At 42.9% G+C, this 18,042-nt stretch overlaps 1 protein-coding gene across 1 annotated transcript in view; it reads right to left on the bottom strand.

Annotated features, from left to right (window-relative positions):
- Positions 1-3,854: 3,854 nt before the first annotated feature.
- The window catches only part of ABCA5 (ATP binding cassette subfamily A member 5), a 34,190-nt gene continuing 20,002 nt past the window's right edge, over positions 3,855-18,042 (bottom strand). Inside the window, exons 22-40 of the mRNA XM_069872421.1 lie at positions 17,398-17,531; positions 16,316-16,453; positions 15,676-15,789; positions 15,171-15,341; positions 14,109-14,222; positions 13,728-13,865; positions 13,141-13,215; positions 12,508-12,599; positions 11,858-11,984; positions 11,645-11,762; positions 11,448-11,539; positions 11,118-11,293; positions 10,574-10,649; positions 10,396-10,490; positions 9,645-9,764; positions 9,292-9,441; positions 8,273-8,352; positions 7,972-8,027; positions 3,855-7,263 (exon numbers count right to left, since the gene is read on the bottom strand). Of these exons, the coding sequence (XP_069728522.1) occupies positions 7,156-7,263; positions 7,972-8,027; positions 8,273-8,352; positions 9,292-9,441; positions 9,645-9,764; positions 10,396-10,490; positions 10,574-10,649; positions 11,118-11,293; positions 11,448-11,539; positions 11,645-11,762; positions 11,858-11,984; positions 12,508-12,599; positions 13,141-13,215; positions 13,728-13,865; positions 14,109-14,222; positions 15,171-15,341; positions 15,676-15,789; positions 16,316-16,453; positions 17,398-17,531 (2,174 nt within the window). The 3' untranslated portion in view covers positions 3,855-7,155. The remainder of the gene's footprint in view (positions 7,264-7,971; positions 8,028-8,272; positions 8,353-9,291; positions 9,442-9,644; positions 9,765-10,395; positions 10,491-10,573; positions 10,650-11,117; positions 11,294-11,447; positions 11,540-11,644; positions 11,763-11,857; positions 11,985-12,507; positions 12,600-13,140; positions 13,216-13,727; positions 13,866-14,108; positions 14,223-15,170; positions 15,342-15,675; positions 15,790-16,315; positions 16,454-17,397; positions 17,532-18,042) is intronic.

Raw genomic sequence — 18,042 nt, 5'->3', positions numbered from 1 at the left:
ACAAGTCTTATCTCCCTGGCACTCTGCTTTCTCTGTCCGGATCTTTCTCCCGTGTTTCCCTACCGTGGAGGTTAAAGATGATTTGGGAGGGCTTTCTAAGAAGTGCTACTTTTTTTGCCCAGGTCTATATTTCTGTCATTGTGACCTGAAAGCAGCAGCCAAGCCTGGGTTGCTGTAAATACAAAGTTCACGCTGGAGTATTTGGATAACACGGAAAATGTGATGGTCTTGTAAATACTGCACTGACTCTCTACAGATATAACTAACATTTCATTAAAAAAGAAATGGAGTAAATCTAAAACTGTCTAGAAAATTTCAACTCAGTTTCTACCAGTTTTAATTTTATTATTTTGTCTGCGGAGCAAGTAACAAATACTCCTGGAAGCTGAAACATGAAGCCAGGAATGCAAACAAGTGATGGTGCCTACAAACGCGACACAAACTTCATCAGGAGGAACTTAACTATCAATTAGATGCCATAAGACACAAAACGTAAGCAGGAGAGATGCCTTGACAAGGCCTGAGCTTCAAAGCTTCAGATTCAGAAGACAAAAGCAGACACGGTGAATTTGTTTGGAGGCAATAGTGTTTGGGATGCTTTAAACTAGCAAGAGCATCACTTGTAAAACTCCCAAGGGCTCGGTAAACACACCCAGACTCCTTGCTCTTGAGGAACACATTTCCAGGCACTGTGATAACAGCTAATAGGACCTTGCACCTGGCTCTCCTGTACCAAAGGTTGTCCCAGGAAGACCTGTCCCATATAACCACTTCATTTATTTACCGATTTCCTATTCGGTATTACCTCAGACTTTTTCCCCCCCTCTAATAAAAAGCTTAACAGAGCATGTTGTGACTAACTCCTAAACGCAAGTTGCTTTTCAGGAGCACTGGCAAGAACCTCTTGATGCTGGCTATGAAGAAAACGACGTGTGCTGCATCTCGTGCTTCCCAGAGAAGCCACTGGCTTTCTGAGCATCAGCGATCAATGCCTCCACGTGGGGAGTGCAGAGATGAGCATGCTCTCTCCATACCCTCCTGTTTACTAGTTATTGTAGACACAAAAACCTACATCTGGCCCCTGTGCAGCTCTTTTACCTCCTGCTAAAGGTGAGATAGATTTGTACTGATGACTATGAACACACAGTTTTTGAAACAGGGTTGTTTTTTTTTTCTCTTACTCTCAACTTGAGAAAACAACTCCAAGCCTGCCCTTTACAGAAAGTTCAACATTTTAATTCATACAGAGAAGTTAAATTTGGGGGTCAGTGTTTTTAGAAGCCGCTGTTGGCAATAGCAAGGCTGGAAAGGAGGGGTGAAGGGAAGGATTGTAAACTGGGATGACCCCGAGCTCAATCTGTGGCTCTTTGCCTAGACCCAAAGTACTTCAGTGGCAAGAATTAAAATTCACACACACACAGAAAATCAGAATATTTTTACTCCTTTGCCTCTTAAATGTTTTATGCAAAGCTGAATGTTTTCAGGGAGCTTAGTTGGAAAGTCCAGTTCTTATGCATTCAGCATAACACTGTATTAAATTAATAAGGAAAATTTAATCACCAAACACAAACTCCCTGCATGAAAATATCCTAGGTATAATTTTTCAGAAATAGAAATATGAAATCCTTACCTGATAATGTGTTTTCCATTAGAAATACGTCTCCTACAGCTCTGAGATGTCTGGGCTCTTCGTCTCTTTGTAGTTCTGGAGAGGGTTCAACATCGTAGCACAGCCTGATGGCCATGCCCCTCTCCAGCCTGACGTCAGAGTCAGGTCCCAGTGCTGCAGCCTCAGCGCTTCTGGAGCAATGACCCAATCGGGGAGCAGAACCTACAACCAGCTGGTCCAGAGCCTGCAGATATTAACACTACATTTATCAGTATTTAACACAAACACCTGCATCATGTGCAATAGAGCAGCACGTTTCTACCTGGCTTACAAGTCCTGGGGAACACGGCAGCGGGAGAGCTGCTGCACCCTCAAAGGCAGAATGTGAGCTCCCAATTGGTGGAAAATCAATCTTATCCTTGCTTGAACTTCTCTGGGGGGAAAACTTCACCACCTTCTCCTCATGTTGCTCAGAGCCTGACTCAGCAAGCACTCCTTCCCCTGCAGAGGCGAATCCTGCGTCTGAGGGTCAACGGGATTTTTATTTCTTGTTTCTCTTTTCCTCTTTGTTTTCAATAATTTTTTTTCAGTTTCCACTCCTTTTAATTGCTTTTCCAGCAGCTGCCATACAGCTGGAATGAGGATGGAGTTTGTCATTTTGGTTTTTTGAATAGCTTTCCAGTGGATCCGCATTCAAAACAGAAAGGTGAGGAAATCAGATAAGCCAGGAAATCCAAGTGAGTTTGAAGGGCATCCAGCCACACAATAACAGATGAATTTAAAGGAACTTGACTGCCCTCAAACTTCAACAGCTTGAGGACCCTGCATGCGATTTTACAGAGCTGACTGAAACCACAAAAGCCATTTGGTTGTTGCTTAACAAAGGCTGTAGCTCTTCTGCAGCTGCTGATTTACTCATTTTCAAGGAATGAGCTCATTTAGCAGAGTGTTTTCCTGCATCCCTTCCCATTGGGCAACAAGTGAGAAATGGGAAAGCCTACTCATAACTGTAAAAAAGCACATCTGAGATGCACCTCACTAAATAACATCATCTGTGACACAAACCCTGTGCCATAGCGTGCTGGCAGTACCTGGCACAGCGTGGAGTCCTGGCATGCCTGCACGTTATCTACAGAAAATGCATTTTAACATTGAAATAATGCCTGCTCCAAGTGCTCCTTGGGGTTTCCCATCCTGCTTACTGGGTGCTGCTCCTAGCTCTGCTGCTGAAGCAGGACCCCAGTAAAAGGCAACTCATTGGAGCTTTACTGAAAAGCTAGAGAGCATTTGGCACCTCAAAATATCATTAATTAAATCCCCAAGCTGTTGCTTCTCAAGACCAGACTTGGATTAGCCCTTACACGTACCAGGGAGAGGAAAGGGGATGAGGATGGGGCCAGCATCCTCCGAGGGGAACACTGCAAGCAATGCATTTCAGGAAAAAGAAGAACTGAAAGCTCTAGGAAACCGTTATGAAGGAGAAATTCAGCATGCTAAGTTAGAGACTTTCTGAAGATCTCTTAAAGGAAGCATTAAGAAGGAATGGAATAATTTTACTGCTCTTAACACTGCATTAAAACAAAATTAGTATGAAAACCTGGGAACTTTCACCAAGTTGAGATTAGGTCTCTTTGGGGTTTTTTTCCTCCCCGCTGAGAGGTTCAGAGAGCACAAACCCCTTACATTTTGCTAGGTCCTTAGCTGATTCACAGGGCTGGAGGTGAATCTCCTCCTCCTCGGCAGCAGGTCAAGCCAGTCCCACACACCAGCTGGGGAGCAGGCAGTGTACTTCATCCCCGTAAACCACATTTCCATGTTCCAGCTTCAGCCAGACTCCTCACCAGCAGCATTTGCCACCACTCACGCCAGAGTGAGCACCCATCCAGCCACGCAACAAGTTTGTCTTGGGCAAGGATCCCACCAGAAAAATGAATTCTTTTTTTCACTGGGGTTAATTTTCAAGGGGATGAATGTGATTCATCCCTGCAGATGCACGATGCGGCGTGCCAGGACCCCACAGCTGCTTCTATCCCAAAGCAGGCGGTTGAATCCCAAGTGTTGCAATATTACAATTCCCTGAATTCAATTAAAAATTTGCCATTAGTGAAGTCTGACACCCCCCCCAGCCATGCCAGGAGCTCTGCCCAAGCACCCCAAGCCCACTCACCTGCCCCAGGGAACGGCCAAGGCTACTGAAAACAGTCCCCCAGTTTCTAACAGGGCAAAACACACGCACGGTAGAAACACAAGCATTTAACAAGCCAATCCATCTTTATTTTGGTAGTACTCTCTGCTGGAAAGGGAAGAACCTCAACTTACATATACAGCAAAGTGGTAAAAGAAAGACAGGTGTATAAAATAAAACTGCAAATGATTCAAAGTGCTTGACGGCAACATCAGGAGGAGCTTTACAAGCCTGTCACCTTTAGACCAAATACTTCTTATTTCTGCTACCAAAGGACTGGATGTCAGCTACGTAATAGACGTCACTTGCTATATGAAGATATTTTTTTAAATAAGGGCTTTTCTTGGTAATCTAAACAGAACCAGACACATTAAAATCCTCCATATAAAAATACCTTATAATAACAGCGCAAATAAATGCATCTTCCAAGTTTTGGCTATACTAGCTAACTACTCACAACAACCCTGCAAGGTAACTCAAACCATTACACCTGGGAACGGTGGCACAAAGTGAACTGATCTGTCTCAGGTTCCACAGCCAGCTCAAATCTGGCTGCCTTGGCTCAATTTTACCTCCTAGAGCCCAGACTGGGTGTAAGCATCATCTGGCTGGGATTTGATGTGTCACCGGTAACAACAAAACAAAATGACTTAAAATTGCAGGAATAAAGCTCTTGCGTTTCCAGGGGATTCCATGGTTTAATTTTGCGTATGTTTTTCCCTATTCTGGCAATTACAGGCATCGTATGACACTTGGAAAGATCTCTTATACAACACGCTACAATCACAGCGATGTTTTGTAGTAGCATCTTGAACCACACTGACACAGGATGTCACCACGCCAAACAGATCCCACTCAAATACCTTGACAAGCCAAATTCTTTGCACACGTAGCTGCACAAACACAGTGCCACCATCAACTAGGTTACTCCAGAGTAAACAAGAATAGTACCAAACTGAGAAAATCTAGCTGCTAATGGAAGTTTTCATATGAACCATCTGAAACATCAAAATAAGAAACTTTTTGAAATAGGGTGATATCATCTAGAACACAGAACTATTTCAGAGACTGTTAACTCTGACTGCCAGTTAAAGAACATTAAGAGAAGGTATCAAGGCTAAGAGGTCACAACTGTACTTTCCTAAGTTCACGTGGGAAGAGTGTGCTGGACGCTGGCAGACAGATGTGCAAACGACACTCAGCTGAAACACCATTTACAAAGAGAGATGGAAGTTAAGAAATTCTGGATTTGGAGCAGATGCATTTAGCTTGTAGGTACAGACATGGGAAAGTACCATGAGACAAAATTCTGGGCCCTACCTTTGCTCCAAATGCGGAACACGCTCAGAGACACTGACCAGCAGCGGGGATGCAGCTGGGAGCAAGAGGCTGGAGGCTCCAGAAGAGCTGAACTTGGGTCATTTTTCTTTTCTTACAGGGCAGCATCAGCCCTAGGAAGGCTGCTGTATTTTAGAGGCTGGTGTAGTAATCCTGTTCTTTACCTTGGTGTTATTTCCAGCACAGGAGAGCTGGGCATATGCAAACACCATGGCTCAGAGCTCATCAAAACAGGCACATTTACCATCTGCACTCCCCAAAGGGAAGGGAAGGGACCTTCTCCTGGGGAGGCAAATAGGACGTCCAGGTGTTTCTGCAGTTCTTGGGCTGAAAGTTTAACTAAAACAAAATCTGTATGCAATTTATAACAAAATTTATATGCAATCTATGGGCACAAAAGAGTTGTACGCAATGAGTTCACATCTCCCCACAGTAGAGTAAAAGTAATGCAAACAGATTTTGGCTCAACATAACAATAAACCATTATCAAACATATTACATACATTATTGCCTGATAATTACAAACAGTTGGAACACAGCACACCACCTTAACTCACAGGTTTTTGAGTTTTCACAAGAAAAACAAAGGTATTTTCTAACTTTAATGTGAAGATATATAACTAATGACTTATGAAGCCAGTGTTTCGATATAAATGCATCTCTATATTTGTTCATTGCAGAACACAATGAACTGTTAGCAATCTTTTTATTTCACCTTATAAAACTAAAAAAGTAATGATAGCTTTGTGTAGAAAAAAAAATCAAAAAAATAATATATTTTCAAAACATATCTGTCATCTCTTAGCATAAAGGAGCGCATATTCTGCTCTTCTTAGTGCTTCTGTGCAAACCAAAGGCACCATTCCTACCAATGCGGTTGTCAATTTGTTTAATTTTGGATTTAGAAAGGTGAATGTAAAATTGCGAGGCCAGGATAAAGCAAATGTTCCTGTGCCAAGCATACGACTGCGTTGCTGACTGCTATCACAACAAAGATGGATCAGGAAATGCTGTTGCGTATACTTATGAATTCAGCATTAAGAAAAATGAAAACATCTATAGAGGACTGTCTCTAACAACAGCTGGCAGGATACATGTCATTAACACCCAACAGAAGGACTAGACCGTTTTTAATGAAAATGAGAAATACTCACATCTCTGCAAATCCCGTGCCTACACAGTTACACCTCTGTACTTTTACCAAGTAGGGGGGAAAAAAGCATCCAGGTCTGTACACCCCCTTTAACCCTACAGTGCATGCATTACAAACACCAGTGCCAGCCAGAAAGGCAGCACGAGTCAGCCACATCTGCCAACTTGGAATACAAGTGCTGACAAATGCCATATTATATCTGTAAATGAACATTTTCACATTGGTCAGATACCAAGCTAAGCTTGCAGTGTAATTCAGGACCCTCTTTGCGGTTCAGGACCCTCTCTGTAGTGAATATAATTCCTGTGGAGTGGTTTTTCCCTCTTGCCTAAGCAGGTGCATCTTCTAAGCATAAGCAGGGCTGGATCAGCTGGTGGGGGAGCAGGACCTTGCAGGGACCACTGCGGGCACGAGGCACGGCAAGAGCCTGGGAACCAGCACGTGGGTCCCACAGGGCAGGGTGCTCCAGCAGCAACTGGTTTTGCTCAAATTCACGAATTCCTCAGGCAGCCAGCCCTGATGCGGGTGCAGCAAAGCTGAGCGAGGAAGGCAGGTGGGTGCTCCTGCATGACTAACCAACGCCAGGAGATGACCGATTGCCGCTGCAGCGCCTTCTGGCTCAACACAAACTGTGGAACAGTGAGGGGAAAAGGAATTTCAGGTGAGCCAGAATAACGGTGGGGATGCTCACCACTATTGCAGCGTTATTCCTAAGGCCAGGATGGTGGGAACACACTCAGTGCTTCCAAACACAATTTTCCTTGTCCATCCCAGCTCTGATGTTTTCCACGCACACACCCCAATGTGTGCACAGGGGATCATTGCTGGCACAAAATGTGAGCTGACAAGCAGGTCTGGAGCGTAAGGATCTCAGAAAATGACTCGGTCCTCCTGTGTCCTCTCCCACCACAGCGTGCTGTTCAGGGTGCCGAAGCTGCTGTCCTCCTCCTCCTGCTCTTTAGCAAGCTCCACAAAAACCTGGAACAGACAGAAAGAACGTGACCATCTTACGCTCCTTCGCAGGAACTTCCTTGGTGACAAACAGAATTCGTGCTAAAATCCTTATGCGTATTGCATGTATTGCTTCATCTCCAATTAGGAAGTTTTCAGTAATTTGGGTTTTTTCTGCTTACTCCTCCCCTCCCCTCCTCCTTTCTTCCAAGCACAATGAAAAGGAAGTTGAACTGAATACAAGCTGAAGGACATTTATTGTCAGCAATAACTAATCCAGACTAAGCAATAAGAAGCCTCAGCTTTACCCTCTTCTTCAGAAATGAACAGCAATGCCCATCTTCTGAATAAATCAGAGCTATTTCCTCTAACGTCATAAAGTTATTTTTCTCCAGTCACTGCAGTTGGCATTTTATTTTTAAAGGAGAAAATGGCAACGAAGTGAACCAGGGACACTGGCAATCCCAATTCACATGGGAAAAGGGGACTTCGTTTCCCAAAATGCCCAAAACAGGCATGAGCAGAGCAGCTCCAGCTGCCTGAGAGCCAGTCACGGGGGACAAGCTGCCTGCACAGGACTCATCGTCCCCTCCATCCATTATGACTTGGCCCAGGCTGGATGCACAACTCCTATATTGCAGGGGGAAGAGAATCTATCCCAGACACCTCCAAAAACTCTGATATAAAAACTTGCAACTCCTTCACCTGGCGGGGTTTACTTCCATGATAACATACCTGTTCCAGTGTTGCCTGAGAAAAGCTGTACTCCTCGATGTTAAAGGCGTGTTTTACTGTTAAAAGAATTAATGAGAGTGCGTATTTAGGAACACCTCACTACCTGACACAACTAGGTCTAAAGCATTTTAAGCTGGTACAAGCACTCAACTCTTCATTTGACAAGAAATAGAGCTGGGGACATCAAGTATATTAAAAAAATTAATTAATTTGTAACAGAAATGCAGAACTGCCACTGCATAGCAAATGTGTCAATTCTAGGAGACAAAATGTATGTGATGCATGGCAAGTGCTTAATTACCTTCTTCCAACTTGGAAAAAGAATGTGAAAGCGACTGTACATCTTCCTTAGGAATTTTATATGCCAAAATAGAAGCAAAGCTGGAACAAAGAAACAAAGCAAATTTAGCTTCAGGTAAAATTTCTCTGAGCAAAAATATTAATATCTATGTGAATGGATTTAAATACACCTTCTGAGGGTTATTCTAGGTATTTTCACTAGTAATCACCATACAAGACAAGAGGAATGATGCAGCTCTGGGAGACCAGCCGGTTCATAACCCAACCCAGATCCAAGCGCACCAGCTGAAATCCCCTTGAGACCATTCTATGATTTCTATGCTCTTCAGCTAAGATACAATCATTTATATTCTGCTCATATACTTATGAAAGAAAAATCACTGCCTGGAACTCTTGAAGTTATGAAGCTTTGCCTTTCAAATGAACTCAGAGAGAGGTCACAGGATCCTCTGGGACTTATATATCATCCCGAAACATGGGCTCCAGAACAGGGAGCTGCTCTGCCCCACACACTGGCTTCTGAAAAATGAACACTCCTCCACATCTCCTGCACTTGAGGGCTGCTCGTTACACAATGCCTGCAGTGCCCTCTTTTCTCACCAGCAGTCACCAACCCAAGCCCTTGAGTTCATACGGCACAATTTCAAAGTGCTGATGGGTAAACCAACCACTCCACCCTCAAACACTGAGCTTTCCCTAGAAAATGTTCAAGCATTTCTAGGTATGGACTCAGATTTTTATCCCTGTTTCTGGGAGCCCTGAGCGAGAAGGAAGCTGTCAGGCCACAGCTATGCAGAAATCCAAGTTTTGCTTCCTCTGTTCTGTGCTGAACATCTGCACTCAGGCTCACAGCCACAACCCGCAAAACCCTTCCTCTTTTTTTTTTTTTTTTTAAGCTGCGTGTAAATATTTTTTGTATATTTTAGTATCATAGCATTCCTCACTCAACGCCAAGTTCCTTCTGAGAAACTGGGTGCTTGTATTAATATCAATGTTTTCCACGTATTTGTGAAACTTCACCTTTCCTGACGATTTGCATTTGGGAAGATGTGCAAAATCTGTCTCTGCAGAAACTCCACTTGCTGTATATCTGCTGTTTCTTTTAATTTCATTTCCAAGAAGTATCCTCTGCCAAATTTACTCTTCAGGTGTTGGACAGTACCTATACATCTACCAATCGCAGAGAGAAAACAGAAGTCGTAGATGTTACACCACACTCAAATAGCAGCCTATCTTCTAACAGACCTTTTTAGCAGAATAATTTTGCTGCAGTTTAAGCAGCAAAAAAATTGTCTGCTTAGATTTTCAAGGAAATATATTCCAGCTAAGAGTTCTTCTATCCTCCCTGCCATAAGGGAGGGCTCCAGTGGTACCTGAGCTGCCCGGACACTAGAATGGCTACACGATCACAGACAGCATCTGCCTCTTCCATGTAGTGAGTCGTCAGGATAGCTGCTCTCTCCTTATTCTTAAATGCTGCTCGAATTGCCCGCCTGCAAGAAAAACAAAAAAAAATCTCCAAATAAAACAACTGGACATAACTGTAAATCCTGGGTCAGCAGCAGAAGAGGACTGTGATGGTCAAACACAAACTGTTTTATGGACCAATACTACTTCAACAATTAACACTGGAGTTTTTAAAACCATGACTCAAATCTCATACTACTGACATTCCAAGATTCCTTTTAAGCTTTTTGGTCTCTTTTCCTGAGTAACAAGTGATAGGACAAGACAAAATGACCTCAGGTTGCACCAGAGAAGGTTTATATTGGATATTGGCAAGTATTATTTCACTGAAAGGGTTCTCAAGCACTGAAATAAGCTGCCCAGGGAAGTGGTTGAATCACTGTTCCTGGAGGGATTTAAAAAAGGTGTAGCTGTGGTGCTTTGGGATGTGGTTTAGTGGTGTACTTGGCAGAATTAGGTTTATGGTTGGACTCTATGACCTTTTCCACCCCAAATAATTCTGTGATACTGGGAGAGGATGCAGACGAAATGCACCTGGCTCTAAGGAAGCATTGATTCCCTGTCTGTGGCTCTCCCTAGTGTTAACAGGGATGATGCACACATAAAACTGGACAAATCCCCGAAGAGAAACAAGCCTGTGGCCAGCGTGGCCCTCACCACATGTGCTGCTTGGCTTTTGGATCCATCCCGGTCGACGGCTCATCCAAGAGCGTGACCTGTGGGTTGCCCAGCATACTGAGGGCAAAGCACAGCTAGGAGGAAGGCAAACGCAAAGGGTTAAGGATACAACAGCTGCTGGAGGCACTCAACGCGGCAGTTCAAAAATCCCTCGTACCTTGCGTTTCAGGCCTACACCCAGCTTCTTTGTTGTCTTCTGCAGGTGGTCTTTTAAATCTAGGGCACTCGCGATGCTGCAGAAAGGGGAGGACCTGAGCTGAGAGGGTGAAGGTTTGCCTTCCCCCACATCATACAGTATGCAAACAGTGTCAATTGAAGAACTTATACAAATATTTGTATATAAAGTATAGAAAAAAAGCAAAGCAACAAGCAGACTCAGAGCCTGGTGCTTTCATATAAAACCACTTGAGCCATGTCCTAGAGGAGGTGATAATCCAGAAACAGCTGCAAGCCCTGGACTCCCCATCCTTCAGTCTCTGCAAAGGTCATCATTAGCACTTTGTAGCTTCAAAAAACCCCACAAATACCAGTTAAATTGCGTGGCTGAATCTGTACCTCCTAACCTTGCTGAATTTGCTGAAATGATCCAATCGTAAATTTAAATGGAAAAAAAGACAGCCTGTAGACTTGTGGGGAGGGACAAAAAAGCCTTGAGAAAAATACAGTTAAAATGTTAAACATTTCTATAATAAGCTACTTACCGTTTTATGACTTCCTTGACATCAGTCTGACTCATTCCTTTGATAGCACCATAAATTTCAAAGTGTTCCTGCACTGTGATATCTGGCCAAAGTGGATTCATTTGAGGACAGTACCCCACAAATCTCACAGAGTCATCTTCGCTGTTCAGCCCGTAAGAATAATCTCCCATCAGAACCTGCAAGGAAAATGTATAAACTTCACTCAAGAATATTTTAAGTTTCAGAGCTATTTATATAGGATTTCAGCAAAATGTATTTGGGAACGCGTGCAATAATAATAAATACAATAAACAGATTCCCTTTCTATTCAGTCTGTAGCGTGTGAAGTACCTGCCCACTGGTTGGCTCAATCTCTCCAACGAGCATATTAATTAACGTGCTTTTCCCAGCTCCATTGGGTCCCAACAACCCCAGTATTTCTCCTAAAGAAAGGACGACACAAAGCATTGCCCAAGAGGTCAGATAACTGGATTAAAGAGTAATTTTTGTAGATATAACAGCTCACCAGCCCGTAATTTAAGTCCAACCTTTTTTTACGCAGAGAGACACATGTTTTGTTGCCACTTTTTTTATCTTTCTCCCCAGAAGAAATTCCTTTCTTTCATCAAACTCTTTGTGCAAGCTGCTGACCAGGATTGCTGGCATCTGGTAGAGAATAGAGAAGTGGCTGCGGATCCCAGCAGCTTTGGGAAACATCTGAATCTGGGTTTTGGGTAGTGCCCATGGGCACACGGCATTACCTCCTCGCTCTTGGGGCTTCTCAGTATTTCTTGGACTCGCAGCCTCTCTGCCTTCACATCTTCATCTTCGTTCTCATCATGACACACGTCTGGGAACTTCCAGGTTCTGGCTTTCACTAAACATTTTCTAAGGGAAAGAAAACAACTTGATGCCTCTGCTCGGCACTCAGCTAAAATTTGTTCACTGCTTCAATGCAGAAAGCAATTCATGTTTGCTGGACCCTAGAGTAACACATTTATGCAGCACATCTGAGAAGCCCCAAAAGAGCAAAAACAGCTGTCAGTGATTGCAACTATGTCACCTCTATGATGAGCTCTTTGCTGGGGATGGCAGCTCCAGCCATGCAATAGGAAAGGAAGCTCCCCCATCTTTATATATATTTATATACATTTCTGATTTGGCTCTGATATAATTTAAAAGGAAGCAAAAAAACCTCTTTCTGCACTTTGACATAATTTCAAGCAAGTAAAGTTAGGAAAACAAATTCTTTAGACACTTGGGATGGGATATAACCACAGGCACTTTATTTTCTTCAGCATCCCCCATAGCCATACATTGCATGTTCCAGTCTCATCACTAGCATCATTTTAAAGAAAAGTAACGGTCCAAAGAACGCAATTTTTAAGAAGTCTGTTCAACAAAGGCACACCTGAAAAATGGATCCTCTCTAACTGTCCTCCCTCCGTTCTTCAGCTCAAAACATCGCAGTAGGAAGAGCCACACGACACACTGCAAATAGGGCTAAAAGAGACAAACACATTTGTGGTTACTCAGAGTGCTGCCAGCCCTGCGAGGCTGGTGACCCTACAGGCGATCCCACCAGTGCAATGAGTGACAAGAAGCTCCAGCTCTCCCCTGCCACAGAAGTGCTGATGGTTTTGAGAAGATGAAACGTATCACTAGATACTGCTCAGTGAGTAGACGCTGAGGATGCACAACCACAGCCTGCTTAGATTTAATGGTAATTATCTGGTTTTGGAGAGAGAAGTGACAGTCCTCGCTCTGGAGTTCATGCTCCATTAGCACAAGCTCCCATAATCATCAGGACTAATACTGGCACCGTTAACAAGACTATTGAAGCAGCAAATGTTGAGCTGGTAGACCCAGCAGCTTTTGCTAATACTGTTTATGCTGCAACACGTTCCAAAGCTGCAGACTCCAGTGATGCTCAGGATTAGATCAAATCTTTACCAATAAAGTTGCCTGAACAGAAGGGGCCTCCCAGCAGAAGCCAGCAACTCTCCACAGCAAATATGGCAAATAATCAAATAATCGTACTTACAGCTATAACTGCTACCAGGAGCCGATCCCATGGGTCGTAGTATCCTCCACTCTTTCGCTTGTTTTTCCATGAGACCTGACAATGCAAAAGAATAGGTTCAGGTAAATAAGCACCTCCCAGAGGCTGCATATCTGCATATTCTACACTGCACTTTAATCTCAAACCAGTCATTTAAGGTATCCTGCCTAAACACTTTTTGAGCTCTGCAGAGACCCTGCTGGCATGAGTTTGATGCCAATAAAACTTCCATCAAAGTCCCTGAGCTGCTTCGTGTTTAACGCCACTGACTCCAAATTAACCCACCTCACACAACTGTGTTTGCCCAGTCCACAGGCTGAGAAATGTATGGCTTTCCTTTAGATATTTAATGGAAGACTTCCTTCTATCCTCATTTTAAAACTGCAGCTTTCTGCTTACAGGGGAGAAAAGGCAACTGTTCACCAGCTGTTGCTATTCTTCACATGTTAATGGCTATGGAGGACATCACCCCACCAGGTAGATATCTGCTGTCCCAGTATCATTCAAGACACCCACCCAACCCCAGCCATCTACAAATACTCTGGAGAAGATCTCCCATATCCCCTTACCTTTATAAAGCAAATAAGACACCCAATAAGAGGATAGATAGGAATGAAGATGGAGAAGACATAATGCAGGACGATGGTTACCAAGTAATAGTCCAGAAAAAAGGCCACTTCAGTGACAACCGTACAGAGCAAAGCTGTCTGTACAAAAGAAAAGGAGAAATAAGTCCATTTTCATTCAGTTTAGACTTTGCAAACATAAGTTATCTAATTTGAGGTACATTTTTTAAAGCTTGTATCATTTAGCATATGGCAGCGGTACAGAGACATTGGTAAATGCTTCAAATTTCTTGAGCGTTAAGGACACACAGATAAATAAAATAACTGGGAAGCCTGTTGTGGCTTTGGAGATTGCTAGCTGGGAAGACTGGTTAAGTTACTCACCACTGAAAAAATAAATGACCAAAATTCTTTCGTATTCTGGACTTTTTTAAACGTGAAGGAGACGACATAAGTGAAGAGCACGACCGACGGGACATAACCAATCAGGCAAAAAATCTGCCAAGATAGGAAAGGTTGCTCAGGAAACATAAGAACCCAGAGGTTTTTGTATAAGTATCAACTGGAAATACTCTACTGTGCTACATAACTCTGGTTTCTTATCTGTCACTTAATAAGATATATTTTGCCACCTAGGTACATACAGCATACACAGCTAAAGACACAAACAGAAGCATATGTGAATAGGCAGGAACGTCATTCTCTTTCCTTTAAATATTCTCCTCCCCTCCCCCTTTCCTTTTTTTTTTTTCCTAACACAGGCTCCCATTACTGTTGGCCTGAAGATTTTGGAAAACATTAAGAATTTCACCTTCAGCCTTAGCATCTTTGCAGAAACTAAAACAAGGGAAGATGCACTGGCAGAAAAATAGCCCTTCAGTGCAATGGTCACATCCTAAACTTGATTAAGTGGGAGCTTCTGGGATAGCAGCTAGGAAAACCTAATTCTTCTCAATTACAGCCAATGTCTCGGGGAAGCTCGCTCTGAACATAAGACATGAAAACTTGTAGTCTCTTCAATTTAATCACAAGCTGTAATTCATTGTGAAGCTGGTCTGCCCTCAAAGACTTCATAACCTTGTCATTAACAGCATGCTCACATAAATGGGAGCAACTATCAATCAGCAGCAAGAAGTGTAAAGCCGACTGAGCAAGGAGGGCAACGAAGGACGAAGCATTTCCTTGGAAGATCATGGTGTTTTAAAGCTCCTTTTTATTCCAGTTCTGAACGAAACTCCAAAATCTGAGTATTTTTCCCCATGAAAAGTAATACTACTTTGCCTTTGGTGCAGCCTGATTGATGCCTCTGTGCCAACAGCCTTAACTAGGTATTTTCTTTGTGTCTCAGATGGAAAAGGTCCGCAGAGTCATCTAATAAAAATAAACACTTGTGGAAGATAACAGAACAATGCTCTCACACCCCCATACGTGCTCCGCTGCACTCACCACAGCAATGAACTTGCCAACGTAGAAGTAGACACCGTAATGAAAGGCAAAGAGGCTGCCTATCATCAGGACAAGGATGGAGAAAAACAGTGGGAGGTCAACAATAGCTTGCCCAGTCCAGTAAGCAGAAGGATAAAGCCCCGCTATCTTCAGCTGCGTGTACGATTTGATCTTTAACAGCAAAAGAAAATCCAACATTAACTAAAACTAACACTCTGTTACTCTGCCTCAGTGTGTGAGCAGCATCTTGGTTTCCCCTCTAACACACCGCTTTTACACTTAGGTAGTATCAGTGTTTCATCCAACTACTGCTGATTTTAGCTGCTGAAGAAAGAAAAAGCCACACAAAGCAAAAGGGCTTTTCCCAAATCTGCAGCAAACAGAAGTCACATCCATGCTGCCTCTCACTGCAAAAGATGCTACTTCACACCTCTTAAGATTGCCCTCAAAACCCCAAGGTTTTTAAGTTCTCATGCAGTCTATGAATCCACATCTGGGAGTTTACCTTATGGTTTTCTGCATTGTCCATGGCAAAATAGGGTGGCATTCCAGTAATAATGATGCCCAGTAACACGGCTTCAAAATAGATCTCCAGTTTGAAAATTGTGTCTGGAAGATTCTGAAATATCAATCAGATTTCTTCAATATCAGAATGCGCGTGACCAGAACAAAACATTTAGAATTGGAACATGACTACAAATGCTAAACCAATGCTAAACCAATATATACTGTACGTATCTCAAGATATTCTGAGCTGCAGCATGAAGAAAAACACTAGTGGAAATTTTTGGAGTATAAGTTAGGAGCACCTAACAAATTCCTGGAGCATTCATCTCCTGCGTGCAGCCCCCAGGTGATCTGTCACAACCCCATAATGAATTCCCAACAGGGCATCCACTTTCTGAGCTCCTTTTTCTTCCACAAGCTGCTGAACAAAATCCCAGCACCTTTCAAGTCCTCTTCAATACTGCAAAGGCCTGCATCACCAAGACTCCATGGGCTTTGGCTTCTGGAACTCAATCCTTCTTGACAGCACTGTGCAGAGCTGCAGACAGTCCTGACCAGCTTCCCTCTTTGTTTCCATCCCCCAGGAATGCTCTGGCACCCACCCTGTGCTTAAGGATGACATTTGCAGTGCTGCTCACCTGAACGAAGGGGTTGCTCCAGATCTGAATGCTCTCCGTCACGTTTAAATTGCGCAGAAGTAGATTGCTAACAATATTCATCAAAACTGGCAGGGAATGTACCATGGTACTATTGAATACAAGCGTGAAAACATAGTTCTGGAAAGGAAAGTGTTGGCTATATTAATTCTTCTGCATGAAGGGTAATCTCCCAGAGGGGCTCTCCTACGGGCTTAATTAAATGTGAATATTGAGATAAATCTTTGCATAATAGAGCACGCTTTGCAGGAAGCCCTGGGCTGCTCAGGGTGGTTCTAACACATAACCCAGTTCAGGAAAAAAAGGTCATGCCCATAGAGAACAATTATTTGGAATAAATTCCCAGAGTGTTTAATGCAACCGTGGGGCTATGACAGATGATGCTTCAGACAATTACAGTCTGAAAAACAAAACACATAGCGACCCACACTCGTGTGTTCTTGCTAATGCATTTAAAAAACAGACAGGCAAAAATTTACATCAGCTAAGGGCAGTGATGCCACACTAATATTAACAGTTTGCTATGAATAAAAACAGGAAAAAGAGACAGAGCTGGAGTATTGAAAAGCAGTTCCTTTGCTGGAGATTAAATAACCCCAATGTTCACATCTTTCTGACACTCCTTCAGTGACCACATCGAAATGAATACTCACAACCCAAGAAACGCATTTTTCTTTACACATGAGAGCACCATGGAATTACACTTCTGTCAAATTGTGTAATTCAGCCAGTATAAGTAAAAAACCATAAGGAATTCCTATGCCAGGTCTCTCATGAAGTAAAATATTTCTTTTGGCTTTTTGTACCCTTGTGGGGAAGAAAGGAGAATGGAAGTTTTATTAGCCTACCATAATTATCATTATGGAAGAAGATATATTTTGATAATATTTCCATTCTGTTAATACAAATCTCTTTCCAGGCTTCTTGTATAAGCAAAATTACACGATATTATTTTTTTACATGACTCAATAAGTGCCTTTCAGGCAACTGTACAACAAACTCAGCCCCTAACCAGCTCCTTGCCTGCTCTCTGAGACAAAACCGAGCTGGTCTGTCCATCTTACCTGTCTGGATTCAAGGTCAAACACGTTTAAAGCTGCGCTGTGAGGTGCAGCTGAGACGTAATCACTGTCATTAAACATCTCCAAGAGTATGTTCATGGTCCCAAGAAAGTGAACAATGTCACTGATATCTGAGCCTGGTATAAGACAGAAAAAGCATCACCTTCACCCTCAGTTTATCATCACTAGTGATAAACTGGAGTATTTAATACAAAATTAGTCATGTATTTTCCCACTGATATAATCCTATGATGAAAAATCAGTTTCTTTACACATGTCCACCAAAGAGTTCTATGCTATTTCAAACAACATGAATGTTTTTATTTTGCCTTCCCACTCAACAGCCCCCAAATGCAAGAAAATCTTTTGGTTCTATTCTCCAATTAATCTGTGTGAGCGAATGCAGCAGTGAGGAAGTGGAGCTGCCAATGACCACTATCAAGATACTCAAAGTTTCAGTTGAACAGAGAATTAGCTGAAAGAGCAGGAAACCAGCAGCACTTTGATTAAAAGCGTCTGGAGAAATGAAGCGGAATTAAACACAAATTCCCAGCAGCTCAAACACGCTCGTTTCTATTGCCCGGAGCACTGCTACAGTTTTAAATCATTCTAAGTCGTAACAAAAAGGGTTTTTCCAAAATGTTTTGC

This window comes from Phaenicophaeus curvirostris, chromosome 19, assembly GCF_032191515.1.
Source record: "Phaenicophaeus curvirostris isolate KB17595 chromosome 19, BPBGC_Pcur_1.0, whole genome shotgun sequence".
NCBI lineage: Eukaryota > Metazoa > Chordata > Aves > Cuculiformes > Cuculidae > Phaenicophaeus > Phaenicophaeus curvirostris.
The sequence above is the reverse complement of the archived record's forward strand: the minus strand, read 5'-3'. Positions and strand labels throughout refer to the sequence as shown.